The following is a 15600-nucleotide window of genomic DNA, read 5'->3' as shown; positions in this document are numbered from 1 at the left end:
GCGGGGTTAGATCAATCCAATATAGTTACTGATGATTAGCAATAGATTGTTTTTAGAACGTTAAAAACTCAGCATTGACTCTTGTGTGAACCTTCCTTAACATAAAGAAGAAGATTTTTTAACTATATGTATTCTACTCCCGAAGTTTGTAGTATGCAGTGTTTTTGATTTAAAAAAGCACTTAGTTCATCTTACCCCGTGAAGTTTTGCTGGGTAATGATGGAAATGTGTTGTAAATCTTAAGGCATAAGTAAAACAGCCTTATCTAGAAATAAATCTAAGCATATTAAAAAATAATACATACGTATACGATTTTAATTTTTGAATATTTTTCTGATAGAAGTTACAGGAGATGGGATAACATTGAAAATCGTCGAGTAGATGACGACAATGCCACCGACACGAGGGGATTGACCAATGTGCGACGGGGCACAACTAAATGGCAGTTGGAACTATGTTGCCAGCACTAAAAATATTACACGTGATTCGGAATTACGGAGAACTTTTTTGTCTTAACCCTGTTTTCAACTTATCCCTACGCACCTAACATTAACTAAAACAGATACAACGCAAATTGCCAATCTGTCGACTCATGATCGTAGACAATGCTCTTTTGAAATAGAGAATGTGTTTTTAAAGAATATTACCACAATAATATAATTTTCCTATTTAAATCATTAACAATATTGGGTTATTAAAAGGACGTTAACGGTTAAATATAATTATTAGAATAATTGAGACGATCACTATGAGGATAATCGCGATATATACTTTCTTCTTTCGCAGCTTATTCTGAAAACAAAAACGGAAATAATTATTAATATAAAAGTAATTAATACTGACACTATAATTTACCCGGGAATCTAAAAAAAATTATTGATTTGCATTATCGAGTTTAAATGAGTCATCTACCTGTCTAAGGTAATTTGATAGACGTCGACACACATATCACCTGTATTCTCGTAGATAAATTTCACTTAATATTAATGAGATAATTTTTTGCTTTTTAAATCCACTTTTTTGAAAGAAGAGACCTGAAACACTCCGATCGAATCCGCTCGACGCTAACGTTTAAAACATCGAGAGTGAATAACAAATGTGATGTCACCTGAATACTGTGAAGAATGCAAAGTGCGGCAAAGGTTTAGTCACAGATGTTACCTTGTAGTTGGAGGCCTGTCGGAGCTCCGCCGTGGCGGCCTCGACGTTGTAGGCGGTGTATTCGACGCTGGACTCGATGAGTCCACAACTTGACCTTGAGATATGTGTCACAGATACCTTGCAGTTGGAGGCCTGTCGGAGTTCCGCCGTGGCGGCCTCGACGTTGTGGGCGGTGTATTCGACGCTGAACTCGATGGACTCCACAACTTGACCTTGAGATGTGTGTCACAGATGTGACCTTGTAGTTGGAGGCCTGTCGGAGCTCCGCCGTGGCGGCCTCAACGTTGTGGGCGGTGTATACGACGCTGGACTCGATGGAGTCCACAACTTGATCTTGAGATATGTGTCACAGATGTTACCTTGTAGTTGGAGGCCTGTCGGAGCTCCGCCGTGGCGGCCTCGACGTTGTGGGCGGTGTATTCGACGCTGGACTCGATGGAGTCCACAACTTGGCCTTGGTCGTGGATCATGGTGCCCAGTTCCTTGAATATTTGGTTCACGTCTAGAATATCGCTCTGAAAACAGAAATTGTGACTTGATAAGACATTGTTAATAGAAATGGGTCAAAAAATATATGTGGCTATCCACAGAAGGGTCCTTATGCCTAAAGTGCAATAAGGTCCCTTTTATCTGAAATTCCAACAGAAATTCTGATAGAAAGGTCCTTATGGAAAGCCACATAAGCTGTTTAGAAATCAAGACTGAACTCTTTTTGTATATGCCGGGATCCCGGATACTAAAATGACAGGTGTTGGGGCTACTTTACCGCACTAGTGCGATAATTAGCAAATTACGTAACTATGTCAATAATTTAAAGGGCCATATGGACTTTGTTGTTCAAAATTGGGATTTTTTATGTTATTTCTACTCAGAATCATGAGCTCTTTTGATCCTAAATAGGAGAAAAAAAGTGTCCCAAGATTTCCATACATTTTTCTATCTTTCCATTCCGAAACCGCCATACAAAGTCTATGAAAAAATGGTAACGGAATGGGAAAAAAACCTTGGGACACTTTTTTTCTCCTATTAGGATAGAAAGAGCTCGTGATTCTGCGTAGAAATAACAGAAAAAATACCAATTTTGAAAAAAAAAGTGTAGGGGACCACTTTAAATAAAATGGCCTATATGTACCTACTGTAAAACATTGTACGATACATGTGCTAATAGGTAATTAGCAACTCGTGTCGAATTTCCTATTTATCGCACTTGTATCGTAATGTACTATTTTATGTTCATTCATTTATTTTGTAGTCTGTGCGGAAAGAGAAGAGTCGTGGAGTACTGCCTTTAAAATCGCCATATATACAAGAATCACGTAGCATTGTAAAAATTGTCAATAACTGTATTTACATTTGTACAAAGCTCAATTATTTCAATCCGATCTCTATTGATTTTCTAACGCTTATACTAATTAAATCACATGCGACAATTATTTATCGATGTACGGCAATTATTCCAAATCGGTCTCAGCTCTTATCACCTTTATCATTGATACCAAATATGTTTTCATTTTTGGCCTTTACAATGTTAGTCATTCAGTTAAATCTGTAGTACTGTTAAAACAAAACGGTTGTGGAAATATAGAAAATGACATATCGTTGATAAAATTAATAAATCCGATCATAAATAAATAATAGTTATTTGTTTTACAAGGGGGCAAAGTTGTTGTTTAACCGCTCGTGCTAATATTTCTCTCACAACCTCACCCTTTCCCTCGCAACGCTCAAGATTCCATTTTTCGAACCACTCGCTACGCTCGTTTTTGGAATATTTCGCTTGCTCGGGTATCAAAGCACGAGAGTTAAACAAAATTTGCCCCCGAGTGAAACACAAAATTTTTCACCACACCAAAGCAAATATTAAATGTAAAATATAAAAACAAAGGCAACGCGTCAAATAAAACCTTTAAATATTTAAAAGAAGTTAAAGTTTGATCTCTTTTAGACATCACTCGCAGAAAAAAGTCATAAGTACTTAAAAGAAGTTAAACTTTGATCTCTTTTAGACGTCACTCGCAGAAAAAAGTCATAGGTACTTAAAAGAAGTTAAACTTTGATCTCTTTTAGACGTCACTCGCAGAAAAAAATCATAGGTACTTAAAAGAAGTTAATCTTTGATCTCTTTTAGACGTCACTCGCAGAAAAAAGTCATAGGTACTTAAAAGAAGTTAAACTTTGATCTCTTTTAGACGTCACTCGCAGAAAAAACTCATAGGTACTTAAAAGACGTTAAACTTTTATCTCTTTTAGACATCACTCGCAGAAAAAAGTCATAGGTACTTAAAAGAAGTTAAACTTTGATCTCTTTTAGACGTCACTCGCTGAAAAAACTCATAGGTACTTAAAAGACGTTAAACTTTTATCTCTTTTAGACATCACTCGCAGAAAAAAGTCATAGGTACTTAAAAGAAGTTAAACTTTGATCTCTTTTAGACATCACTCGCAGATAAAAGTCATAGGTACTTAAAAGAAGTTAAACTATGATCTCTTTTAGACATCACTCGCAGAAAAAAGTCAAAGGGACTTAAAAGAAGTTAAACTTTGATCTCTTTTAGACATCACTCGCAGAAAAAAGTCATAGGTACTTAGAAGAAGTTAAACTTTGATCTCTTTTAGACATCACTCGCAGAAAAAGTCGTAAGTACTTAAGTTAGTTTGAGGGAGATAAGCAGCAAGTGATATCAAATGGGGATAGCAACTGTCATTGTTTATATATGGCGTCAGCACAGGTTTACCCTACTTCTGGTGCTAAGAGAATTGGCTTAACACATTCAATACCACTAAGTGCTACGGGTTACGCTCGTAGCGCGTAGCCACGGTTTCGTCGTATGTAGCGCGTAGTCGCTACGAACAGTGTACCCGACAGTCGGGTTCTTGGTGTTGAATGTGTTAAAAGGTGAGAGGTCATAAATAATAATTTGATATTATTGGTAGGATTGACTGGGGAATACTCCTGCCGGCGCGTGTCTGCGCGTGGATTACAGTATACGACTATGGTCTACACTATCTAAGCGTACCTCAAGCTGCCTGATGTCCCGCTCGCGCTCCTCCAGCTGTTGCAGGTCCTGCTCGGTCTGCATCGTCATCTGCTCCTGCCGGCGCGTGTTCTTGTCGTCCATCTCCACCAGGTCGTTGCTGCGCCCTGGATTACAATAGGTATACTTTAGAATCTACACTATATGAAACCTCCGTGGTATCTTTGACTGGCAGGTAGCCCATATGTGGTAGATTAATTCAACCTATGTCAATACCGTAGAACCATCCAACAATTTTACAAAAACTCCCAACTGGGGTCCAAAACTAAAAGAGTGACTATTTTTACAATGTAGGACGGACGCAACATATTGGTATTGAGATTTAGTAAATAATAATGTGTTGAACTTGTCGATCACAGTTGCACTAACTGGAATACTGTTGGATGGTTTTATAGCATGAAAGTTAAATATTTCAAAATCGACCGAGTATAAAAAAAAATTAACTGTCATTGGTACAAAACAAAGTCTTGATTTGTAAGCTAATTTACAGCTCAACTACTAGTGAGTCTGGGAAACTACCAAACTTAACTTTAAGGAATATGCATTATACCTATAATAAATATAATAATTGCCTTATATGTACACCACTGCAATAACATTACAACATCACACTACGTTTTTACAAGACTAACAGTGGTTCAATAAAAATAAAATAGATCAACTCGTTATTAGAACTTCCTTTTCTCAGAGAAAGTTCGTGTTTATATTTATTTTGCTGGTATGTATGCATTCACTAAAATCTCGTTAACATTCTGCGGGTCACAATAGGGTATTTGACATTTTTTTATGAATGGTATCAATTGATCAGGTCTGTTTTGAGGATCAAATGTCTGTATGGGACCCATTGTCTTAAAGCAATGATCCTTCCGGCCGGTTTCGACCAAGGCGACCACTTCGACTCCTAGTTAGCTCGGCGCTCGTGCGCCCGAATATGGCTGACGTAGCCGATCTTTGAGGTGAACCCCCGGGCACATTGAGGGCACGTGAGAACACCAGCCACATAGTGGTAGTGAATGGCAGCAGGCTGGCGTGCTTTCAGCTCATCGCGTTTAACGTCGAGGTCAACTTTACGTTGCTCCTCGAAATCGCGCACTTTGTCATGCACCAGCCTGCGCCACTCAGGACGCTGTGCTGCCAAACCTTCCCACTGAGAGGGCTCGATGTTGCATCTTTTCATGTGCCGTTTCTGAACATCTTTGTATCGGAGGAGTTGCCCGCCAAGTTTCCGCTTACCCTCCTCTAGTTCAGAAAAAAAGATGCGCTTCGCCACTCTCTCCTCCGCCATACGCGATACGTGACCGCACCACCGAAGCTGTCGACGCATTAGGTAAGCCTCTAGTCCACCGACCTTGGCGCGTCGCAGAACTTCGGTATTTCGCACTCGGCCAGACCACTTGATGTTCATAATCTTACGTAGGCATTTAAGGTGGAACTGGTCTAAGGTACGAATGTGATGACGGTACACGCACCACGTCTCGGAAGAATATAAAAGGTTTGGCAGCACGATCGCCATGTAGACCGAAATTTTGGTGGCCAGTTTTAGGTCGTGCGAGCAGAAGACCTTGGAACACAGTTTTCCAAACGCTGCAGCAGCAGCGCCGATCCTGCTGTTGATCTCAGCGTCAAGGTCACACTTCGACGTTATAGTGCTTCCCAGATACCGGAATTTGTTGACCTGCTTCAGCACGTCCTCACCAAGCTGTACGGCTAGTGTCTCGTGACCATGTGAGTCCAAAGACAACACCTCCGTCTTTTTAACACTAATTTTGAGGCCGAACTTGCAGCAGGCTTGGTGAAAAACAGACATCAACTGTTGCAGGCCATCTGGGGATTCTGCAAGAAAGCACAGGTCGTCAGCATACATGATATCTGTGATCAATGCATGTGAAACCTTCGTTCTCGCCCTAAATCTGGCCAAGTTAAAAACACTGCCATCGGTACGGAAGCGTATGCGGACATTGCGGACACCTTCGGATACTGTTTGTAAGACTTCCTTGACTACAACTGCAAAGTATAAAGCGAACAGTGTAGGGGCTAGGACACACCCTTGTTTCACCCCACAGGTAACGGGGAAGAAATCTGACTGCTCACCGTCTACGGCGACGCAGCACTGCATGTCGTCATGCAGGAGTCTCACAAGTCTCACAAACTTCTCCGTGCATCCCAGCTTCTTGAGTACCAACCAAAGGGCTTCGCGAGGCACACTATCAAACGCTTTCTCCAGGTCAACAAAACAGAGGTACAACTGACGGCCTTGTTCTCTGCTTTTTTCTTGTAGTTGACGGACGCTGAAGATAGCTTCGCAGGTGCCTCGGTCAGGTCGGAAGCCAAATTGGGTTTCAGGCAGGATTTTTTCTGACAAATCCGTTAGGCGATTTAGCAGTGTTCTGGCAAAGACCTTTCCAGATGCTGTCAAAAGCGAAATACCGCGGTAAGAGTTGCAATCCGAACGGTCACCTTTGTTGTTATAGAGAGCCTGTATGCGAGACACTTTAAAGCTATCCGGGACTCGCTCTTCCTCCCACATACGAACAAACAGCTCCCACACAAAGGAATGCAACTCCTCATCACCGTATTTTAACAGTTCTCCCGGTATAAGGTCTATGCCAACTGCCCGCTTATTTTTCTGCTGTCTGATGGCTGTGACAACCTCGTCACGCGTCAGGGGCGCATCCAGCTCGATGGCTTCGGGGAGTTCGGGCATTAAACTGATGTGTAGTAGATCAGCAGATTAAAACAATACAATACAATACAAACAATTAAAGCAATACAAAAGTCACAAATGATGATCAAAGTCTGGCACTTTATCCACGATTCTCACGAAACGCTTCTAACAAATTGGCAATACAATTCGTGACGTCACCATGTAACGTTAAAGGCCGTTTCGATGTATGGAAAACAAAGAAATTGCAATTAAGTCTGTGAAATATTGCGTTTATGTATTGTTGGTATACAATGTTTTTTTTTTATAAAATGTAAGGAATCGAATGGTACCATTATTTTTTTCCTATTTGGAAATTGAAAAAAATTATAATTTGGAAACTTTCGAGGTCTTGTATTTTTTTTATTCCCATTTTTTTTTGTTTCCATTTCCTATTTTCTATCTATTTAACTAGATTTAGTTATACAATTCAACATGTGTCAACAACCCTATTCAATGTGACCATGTCTTCAAGTACTCACCGGACATGCCAAACGGATCCCCAATGTTGATAGTGGCGCTCTGGGCCTTCACTTTTCGCACATCCTCTTTCGTCTTCGCAGCAGCTGATTTTTGTGTCGCCTACAAATAATTTAATAACCAATAAACAACACTATCTTATAGTGCACACTGTTCTTAAAATATTTAAACAATAAATTAATAAACATGGCAGATGCTGGAATATCCACTGGTCTTGTAAAGGAAAATTGTAACTAATATTGACATGATAAGGAAAAAAATAGCATTAGCTTTATATATTAGTAATTTATCCCTAACAGTTACGTACGGTCAACTGTTAGGTCAGACTAATGTGATATGTGATACTATCAATTTAGAACCTTTTTCTAAGTTAACATTTCAATGGTGTGAATTACAAAATTGGACATAAAATGAAGTGTCCTCTATAAATTTAGTTTAATAATAACGACAATATTTTATAAACTAACTCAACTATTATTTTCATATTGCAGCACGACGTAATTCTCCATAACTCCTGTCACAAACCGAGAATTATTCCGTTACGGGCACGCACTGCGACGTGATATTTATCCACATTTGGTGTGGTTTAGCTTTAAAAGGTGATTTCCGAAAACGTTCTCAGCGTCTCCGCGTTGATAAGGGAGTTGGTCGAACCTGGAAGCTCCACCGGCATCTTCACCAGGGCCACGACCATGGGCGTGTATGGAGCTACCTACGAACCTGGAAGGCGTTGAGTGTGGCCATGTACTTGTCGCTGAGCCGCTCCCTGGTCAGCTGGCCCGCGGGCTGCTCATCAGGGCCACAACCATGGACGTGTATGGAAATATCCACGAACCTGGAAGGCGTTGAGTGTGGCCATGTACTCGTCGCTGAGACGCTGCCTGGTCAGCTGGCCCGCGGGCTGCTCATCAGGGCAACGCCCATGGACGTGTATGGAGCTACCTACGAACCTGGAAGGCGTTGAGTGTGGCCATGTACTTGTCGCTGAGCCGCTCCCTGGTCAGCTGGCCCGCGGGCTGCTCATCAGGGCCACGATAATGGACGTGTATGGAAATACCCACGAACCTGGAAGGCGTTGAGTGTGGCCATGTACTCGTCGCTGAGCCGCTCCCTGGTCAGCTGGCCCGCGGGCTGCTCATCAGGGCAACGATCATGGACGTGTATGGAAATACCCACGAACCTGGAAGGCGTTGAGTGTGGCCATGTACTCGTCGCTGAGCCGCTCCCTGGTCAGCTGGCCCGCGGGCTGCTCATCAGGGCCACGATCATGGACGTGTATGGAAATACCTACGAACCTGGAAGGTGTTGAGTGTGGCCATGTACTCATCGCTGAGTTGTCCCTGGTCAGCTGGCCCGCGGGCTGCTCATCAGGGCAACGATCATGGACGTGTATGGAAATACCCACGAACCTGGAAGGCGTTGAGTGTGGCCATGTACTCGTCGCTGAGCCGCTCCCTGGTCAGCTTGCCCGCGGGCTGCTCCACCGGCATCTTCATCAGGTCCATGATCATCGAGGACGTGTCTTTGGCCATCTTTTGGGTGTAATTCTGGATCTGACGCCTAGGACGCACATAAAGTGAAATATTAAATTGGGAAACTTTTACTATATAATCGTTTATGCACTTGTCACTTGAATTTTTTAATCAAGATCTGTGTGGTCTTAACAAGCCAACTGTATATTGTCAGGTGACAACCAAAAGTAACTAATACAAATAAAACAAAAACCGGGCAAGTGCGAGTCGGACTCGCGCACGAAGGGTTCCGTACCATAATGCAAAAAAAAAAGAAAAAAAAAAGCAAACAAAAAACGGTCACCCATCCAAGTACTGACCACTCCCGACGTTGCTTAACTTTGGTCAAAAATCACGTTTGTTGTATGGGAGCCCCATTTAAATCTTTATTTTATTCTGTTTTTAGTATTTGTTGTTATAGCGGCAACAGAAATACATCATCTGTGAAAATTTCAACTGTCTAGCTATCACGGTTCGTGAGATACAGCCTGGTGACAGACGGACGGACGGACGGACGGACGGACGGACGGACAGTGAAGTCTTAGTAATAGGGTCCCGTTTTACCCTTTGGGTACGGAACCCTAAAAACAAAAATTCGACCTCATTTTGGTATTACAATAAGGTTCAATATGACTCTGGACTTGTGGTAGTAATTTGTGACTTTTGGTTGCCATCTGACGATAGTAACATGTCTATTTTAAGCTAAATTTCACCATATTTGTAGTGGCCAGTAACCTTTTGTCGGAATCAATAATTGTGATTATTTTGAGCATGTAAACAGAACAGTTTTAAAAACTTACAGTTGATTGCGCAGCTCCTGGGAGTCTTGAGGAGTCTGAAGCTGGTTGACCATCTTTGACATTGAGGACACTGTAGAAAAACATTATTGATAATTTTGTTGCAGTTATTTAAAAAAGCTGGTTCAGAGACTATTACAAACAAAATTGTACCTTATATCTTTGAAATAAGGTAAAATGTGTATTAAATCATATTTATATAGATTTTGTGTGTATGTTAATATAGAGTTTATAGCATTCGTTTTAATGATTCCTAGCCCGCTATTGTAAAGAAGCACACTTTACTTCATGTAAGATGTTAAATAAAAATATGTGCTTAAAATTAATTCCTTTATAGTATACATTTTAGAAGCACATTAATTGCATTATTATTATTAAACATAATGTTACTTAACTTGCATCAGCACATATTACTGAAGTATTACACATAATATACAATTGTAGTAGGTAATTAATTTATAAATGTGCATATTTTTCTGCACATTATAAATTGTGATGCATTTTATAATGTATTCGTATTCTAAAAGACCATTAATTTGTATATTGTGTTGCTAAGAAAAACAAAATGTCATCAAGTAAGAAATTCTACATGGTTAGCGTCAAAAGTAGCTGCGCAAACAAGCAGTACAAATCATCTGTACACTTTCCTAGTTTTTAAATACCCTTTTTATCCATATTTCTATTGCGAAATCTGTCTGTTTGTCTGTAGCCTTCTCATGGCTAAATTACTGAACCAATTTTAATGAGTTTGAAAGTAGAAAGCTAAAGATATTTGTGGAAATGTAAATGTACCTTTTAAGGAGAGGGAGTGCAAACAACACAATACATATTGAATACCATGCGTGCGAACTTTACGTATTTGTCAGACAACTTTAACGAAACATATTAATTACACTTTATTTTAACATTTAAATTCGCTAGGGCAAGCAAGAGAAAACCATTTTAATTGTTCAGTCTTTGTCACATCAATAATGAATTGAGAAAACTCTTTGCAATTAACCATATTGTTATTCAAAAATGTTAATAGCCTTTAAGTAATTATGTAGTATTGAGAAATTAAAACACCTATAAATAACCAGGTATGGTTGACCTTGTTATGATATGCTAAGACAAGTCAGACTTGTTTTTATATTTAAATGTGGAATTAGCAGACTCTTTGATGGCTACCATAAAAACTAGATTTGGAGATTCTATGTTTATCTATTTCTCTTGTAATAGTGATCAGATGTGGTCACAGAAACCAAATATTCATAGTAGTTCTACAGAACCCTGAAGACTCTCCTAAGGCCGACCATATAAAAAACTTGCCAGGTGAATTTGAAATCTATAGTGTGTTTGAATTCTAATTACGTTTGAAGTAATTAGTGCTACGAGTAGGACCGTGAGCCTTAAGAGGTTGGGATGTAAATTTACACAAAGAAGAGCAATGAATAATAGTTGCCATATATCATCACGCTCCGCGATTGTTGCGCCGTTGAGGGTCCTAGCTAAATTGGTTCAATACTTACGCTATAGAATTTCCAATTTAGCAAGAACCCTAAATGACATAACAATCCTGTGTGGTGACTGTACATGAGGCTACAAAGGATTCACATTATTTGCAATCTCGCACCAAGCAGCGCAGTCGAACCAAGCTAACTTTGCACAGACTTTTCAGTGACAGAGTGTGGAAGTGCCTCCACAAACATGACATTACAACAGCAGCATAGCCACACTTTGTCACACGAAAGGGAGTCTTTCTACTCTATTGACAAATTGAGTAGTATTTAATTACTGATTAAAACACATGTGCACCTTTTTTATTATGTCCTTGGGATATCATCTCTAAAATAAACAGCAATTAAGATACAAGTGCATTGCAATAAATATTACGATTATGATAAGAGAAATATGCCTAAGACTATAATTAGCTGAGCCCATCAAATTTGCTTAAATTCCATGCATGATAATAAGATTAGAGTTTTGTGCGGATTAAATTGAACATATGTACTTGGTTCATTATGAATATTATGATTTATGATAAGCAATACATAATTAGCTCCCACCCAATTAAAACTAATCTCCAATCTATAACATTTGAAATGTCATTTTTAAAGGCTTTTATTTGTTCATATGTTCAGATTGCAGTTCTGTATATTTTATCACATCCTAACAACTATAGTAGTATGTATTTTAATGCTATATTCCCACATAGACATGCAAATCAAGTCTTTAACAAGTGTATGTATGTAGGTAAAGTCTATTTTAGATATTCATTATTATACAAACTCACTTTTACCCAACAATGAGATAACGAAATACCTATTATAAACTTTGTCCGTTTACAAGTATGAAGCATAAATGTACAGGATAACTTCAAATAGGTAATTAGAAAATTAGCGATAATTAAATACAGCTAAATTTAACAATGGAGTGACTGTAGCCTACTATTGTGCATTAACTGAGCCACAATCAAGTGTTTTGTATTACCAATTTGAAGTCATCCTGTAGAGCTGTGGCAGCTTTATTCTCTAGCCGCCCCGAGCCCTAGAGGCCTAAAAATAGGTTTTCCATTACATTCTAATTTGAATCAAATCAAACTTGCATTTATCTTGGCAACTTTTGTTGTCTGCGCAGCTAGCAGTTATAGAAGGGTAAGATAGGCTTCATGATTTATGTTTATTTCTAAGAGCAATAACGCTAAGAATACTTATAAGGTATCATCCTATTGACAATATGAAGCCTAGCTGCTAACAATGTACCAGCAAGGAGTAATGTAATTAATACTACTACTACTTAATGGCACAGCAAACAAAAATGAGTCTTGACCTCCGACACAATGTAATTAATAACTTGATATTATGCCTATTGTGTTCTCATAAGCCCAGAGTAGAGATGTGCGAAATGTGTCAGTAGAGGGAAAAGATTGATATATATCTTTGTACCACTGGGATATGTATCACTCTTTTATATCTTTATATCCGTGTGTATCAATTGTCCCGCTCGTAACTGTATCGACACTTACTGACTTTGCGTCATCTTTATGAATGAGAGAGAGACAGAATTGTTATTATAACGTGGCGACATATTCATTTTCATTTTGTATCATGATGGATATAGATTGGTACATTCACAAGGAAGGTTGATTTAGTTCGTATTGTCATGCGCAAGAATATATTTGCCTAATAAAATACCTTATTGCTTTTTGTTTACATTTTATTTAATGCAATGCAATTTAACTCATTAACCGAATTAATAACTCATTGCAATTTGCATTGCATCCTGCACGAGCGAGAAATACTATACTATCTACTTCTCGTTCCCGCGGAATAGCGAATGACGCGTCCGAATCCGCCTGAAGGACCGCTGTCGCTCGTTCGTGTTACTTCGGTCGACGCGCGACCGAGTCATCGCTTTCGCTTTAGTAAATTGTTGCCGAGGGAGTGAGCGGTATGGATATACTGATACATTCGGATTCGTAAAGACAAGAAGAGTGATTCATGAAACGAGAAAGATATATATCTTTTTTATCTGTCACTCCTGAGTTACCCATCTCTAGCCCAGAGGCAGGATCTCAAAACAAAAGGGTTTGAATATATTTTCACACAGAGTTTAGATTCAGATTTTCTTCTTGGGATACCACCAATTGGCTTATAAGGGCAGAATTAAACAGTATACTACTGCACTAAGCTTAACTTTGAAATCTCATTCACAGTATGATAAAGTTAAAGAATTCATTCATATTTCATAATCAGTTACTGCACTTATGTTTGTTGTGGTAATAGAAATGGTTTCAGCCCCAAGAGTGGGACTTTGAATGAAACAAAAAAAAATAACAAAAAACAATAGATCCAGAGGCCGTGAGTTCAAGTCTCCCCAAGACTGAAATTTTTCCACTTTTAAATTTAATCTAAGCTTAATAGCATAGTTCGCAGACGATTCAATTTGTTAAAAATTTAATCAACAGATCCCATATCAAGTAGAAACTGGTTTATCAGTCCCAGTGAATAAGCATGGTAGGGGGGGGGGGGGGGAATGATTATTATTGTAGTAATCTTTGAATGAAGCCTACTAAAAGTATCTAACATCTTTTGGCTGAACAGATTATGGAGTTGATAGACACAACAACTCATATCATATTGTGTGTGTAGTATCTTTTCCAAAGATTTATGATAAGACTAAAGTTGAGAAATTGTACAAAACTAAATAATGTAAATTTGTTTTTCAGGCTTAGCTATTACGGTTGGCTAGAGACAACCCTAAGGTTTACATTTCAATAGGCATCTTTTTTCAAGAACCTTGAACCGGCCTTGTTATTATCCGTAATGGATCAAGGTTACAGTAGCAAATGTAAATTTCAACTCATACAGGATTGCTTTGAAATTGTGATGCATTGTTATGAATTCACGAAGCAATCGGCATATGAGTCAAAACAAAGACATATCGCTATCTTTAGCTACGTGGTAGATAATACAAACAAACGATAAAGAGGCTTGTAAAGTGATACATACCATTTTGTGATATTTTCTTTATATTGCTGGCTATCGTCGACGACAACTGCTGGAAGCTCTCGCCCCTGTCTTCGTAGGTCACGCCGCCTTGATATGAAGCATCCATCCTACCTGCAGCAAACTTAATTTAATAACGAAATGGAACTACGCCGCTTTTTGACGCGTATTAATACAGCAACGATCACTGTGCGATATGGGATATATCACGAAACTTACTGATTTTAATGAGATGTGATAATCCAATGACGTATACAACACAAATCACAACTAATTGATAAATTAAAATTAATTATCACGCACTGACACGACCAATCCTTTTTTCGACAACGAGAACCAATAACAGAGAAATGTACAAAATAAATGTAGGAAACGTTCAATACATTCCCATAACACCACGCAAAATATTTTTTAAAGCAATTTTATTACGAAAACTGTGATATCCTATAAATCAACCTTTTATCATATAAAAATAGCTTATTTGAATCTATATTGCTATACGTAAATTTAGTTCTTTTATTAAATTTACGCGTCGTTTTACACAAATTACGATATATAATAAGATATCCGAACTAAGCCTGTAATCTGTCAAACTAGGTTTTTTTTAAATAATTTTTAGTGTTACCCTCTTAATTTTGTGGCACGGCTACAAACAAAGCTCATGCGTCATGCGCAAGTCTCGCGTCTAAGGCCCCTGTACTCAATGGGCCGGCTTTGTGTCGCGCGCAAGTCTTCTTCTTTAAGAGCCTTCTCCATCCCGGAGGTGTGCGAGTCTGGGGGACGCATTTATGCGTTAGATTTATTACCTAAATAAACTCATGAATCGCATCATTCACCACGCCACTCGGAGGAGTGCATGTGTAAAGACGAGAAAGTCCATTTTAATCATTTAGTTGTCGATAGTAAAATTCGTAACTTGAATTTTGGCATTTATTATAAAAAGTAAGGCTAGTTTGGTTGCGACATAGTCACTTATTTACCTTGTTATTATTGTTATTAATCTTGTAGAGTTAAACCAAGAAAAGTCTGCAGCGATTTTGATAGCCCACGCAGTGCAAGTGTTATAATTTCATATTTTCATAGAAGTTTGACGTTTAAAATAACACTTGCACTACGTGGGCTATCAAAATCGTTGCAGACTTTTCTTGATCTAACTTTATCAATTTTTAATCATTAATTTAAACAGTTCCCATTAAATAAAAGCTTGTAATGAAATAAAATAATGTGGGCAAGGTTGAATATTTCTAGCTTGCAATCAAAATAAACAGAAAATGTAAGCACAATTAAAATACTTGTTTTTCACGCAATTAGAATTTTATTATAAAAAAAAGTAATTCTCATCAATTCTCATCTTAGAGAATATAACCAATATGGTTATATTCTCTAAGATTCTCATTTTGATTCTCATGCTCAAACTGTTAATTTAAA

General features: G+C 38.6%; 1 protein-coding gene across 2 annotated transcripts; it reads right to left on the bottom strand.

Moving 5' to 3' along the window:
• Positions 1-258: 258 nt before the first annotated feature.
• On the bottom strand, positions 259-14547 carry LOC134804123 (syntaxin-12). 2 transcript variants are annotated; one of them, XM_063777066.1, is made up of 8 exons: positions 14383-14547; positions 14176-14286; positions 9689-9758; positions 8787-8937; positions 7380-7479; positions 4179-4303; positions 1521-1676; positions 259-792 (listed from the first exon to the last, which is right to left on the bottom strand). In XM_063777066.1, exons 2-8 carry the CDS (start codon positions 14279-14281, stop codon positions 706-708), a joined length of 795 nt encoding a protein of 264 aa, XP_063633136.1. In that variant the 5' UTR covers positions 14282-14286; positions 14383-14547; the 3' UTR covers positions 259-705. The 2 variants fall into 2 exon arrangements, with proteins under 2 accessions (XP_063633136.1, XP_063633137.1); XM_063777067.1 differs by having other exon boundaries at positions 14392-14546.
• Between the last annotated feature and the right edge of the window lie 1053 nt (positions 14548-15600).

The sequence above is a fragment of the Cydia splendana genome, chromosome Z, assembly GCF_910591565.1.
Source record: "Cydia splendana chromosome Z, ilCydSple1.2, whole genome shotgun sequence".
NCBI lineage: Eukaryota > Metazoa > Arthropoda > Insecta > Lepidoptera > Tortricidae > Cydia > Cydia splendana.
Note: the sequence above shows the minus strand (reverse complement) of the source record. Positions and strands in the feature narration are given on the sequence as shown.

Coding starts and splice junctions, on each gene's coding strand:
- LOC134804123 (XM_063777066.1), bottom strand. CDS start 14,281: ATGGATGCTTCATATCAAGGCGGCGTGACCTACGAAGACAGGGGCGAG. Junction 4,304..7,379: donor GGATCCGTTTGGCATGTCCG/GTGAGTACTTGA, acceptor ATTGTAATCCAG/GGCGCAGCAACGACCTGGTG. Junction 793..1,520: donor GACAGGCCTCCAACTACAAG/GTAACATCTGTG, acceptor TTTTGTTTTCAG/AATAAGCTGCGAAAGAAGAA.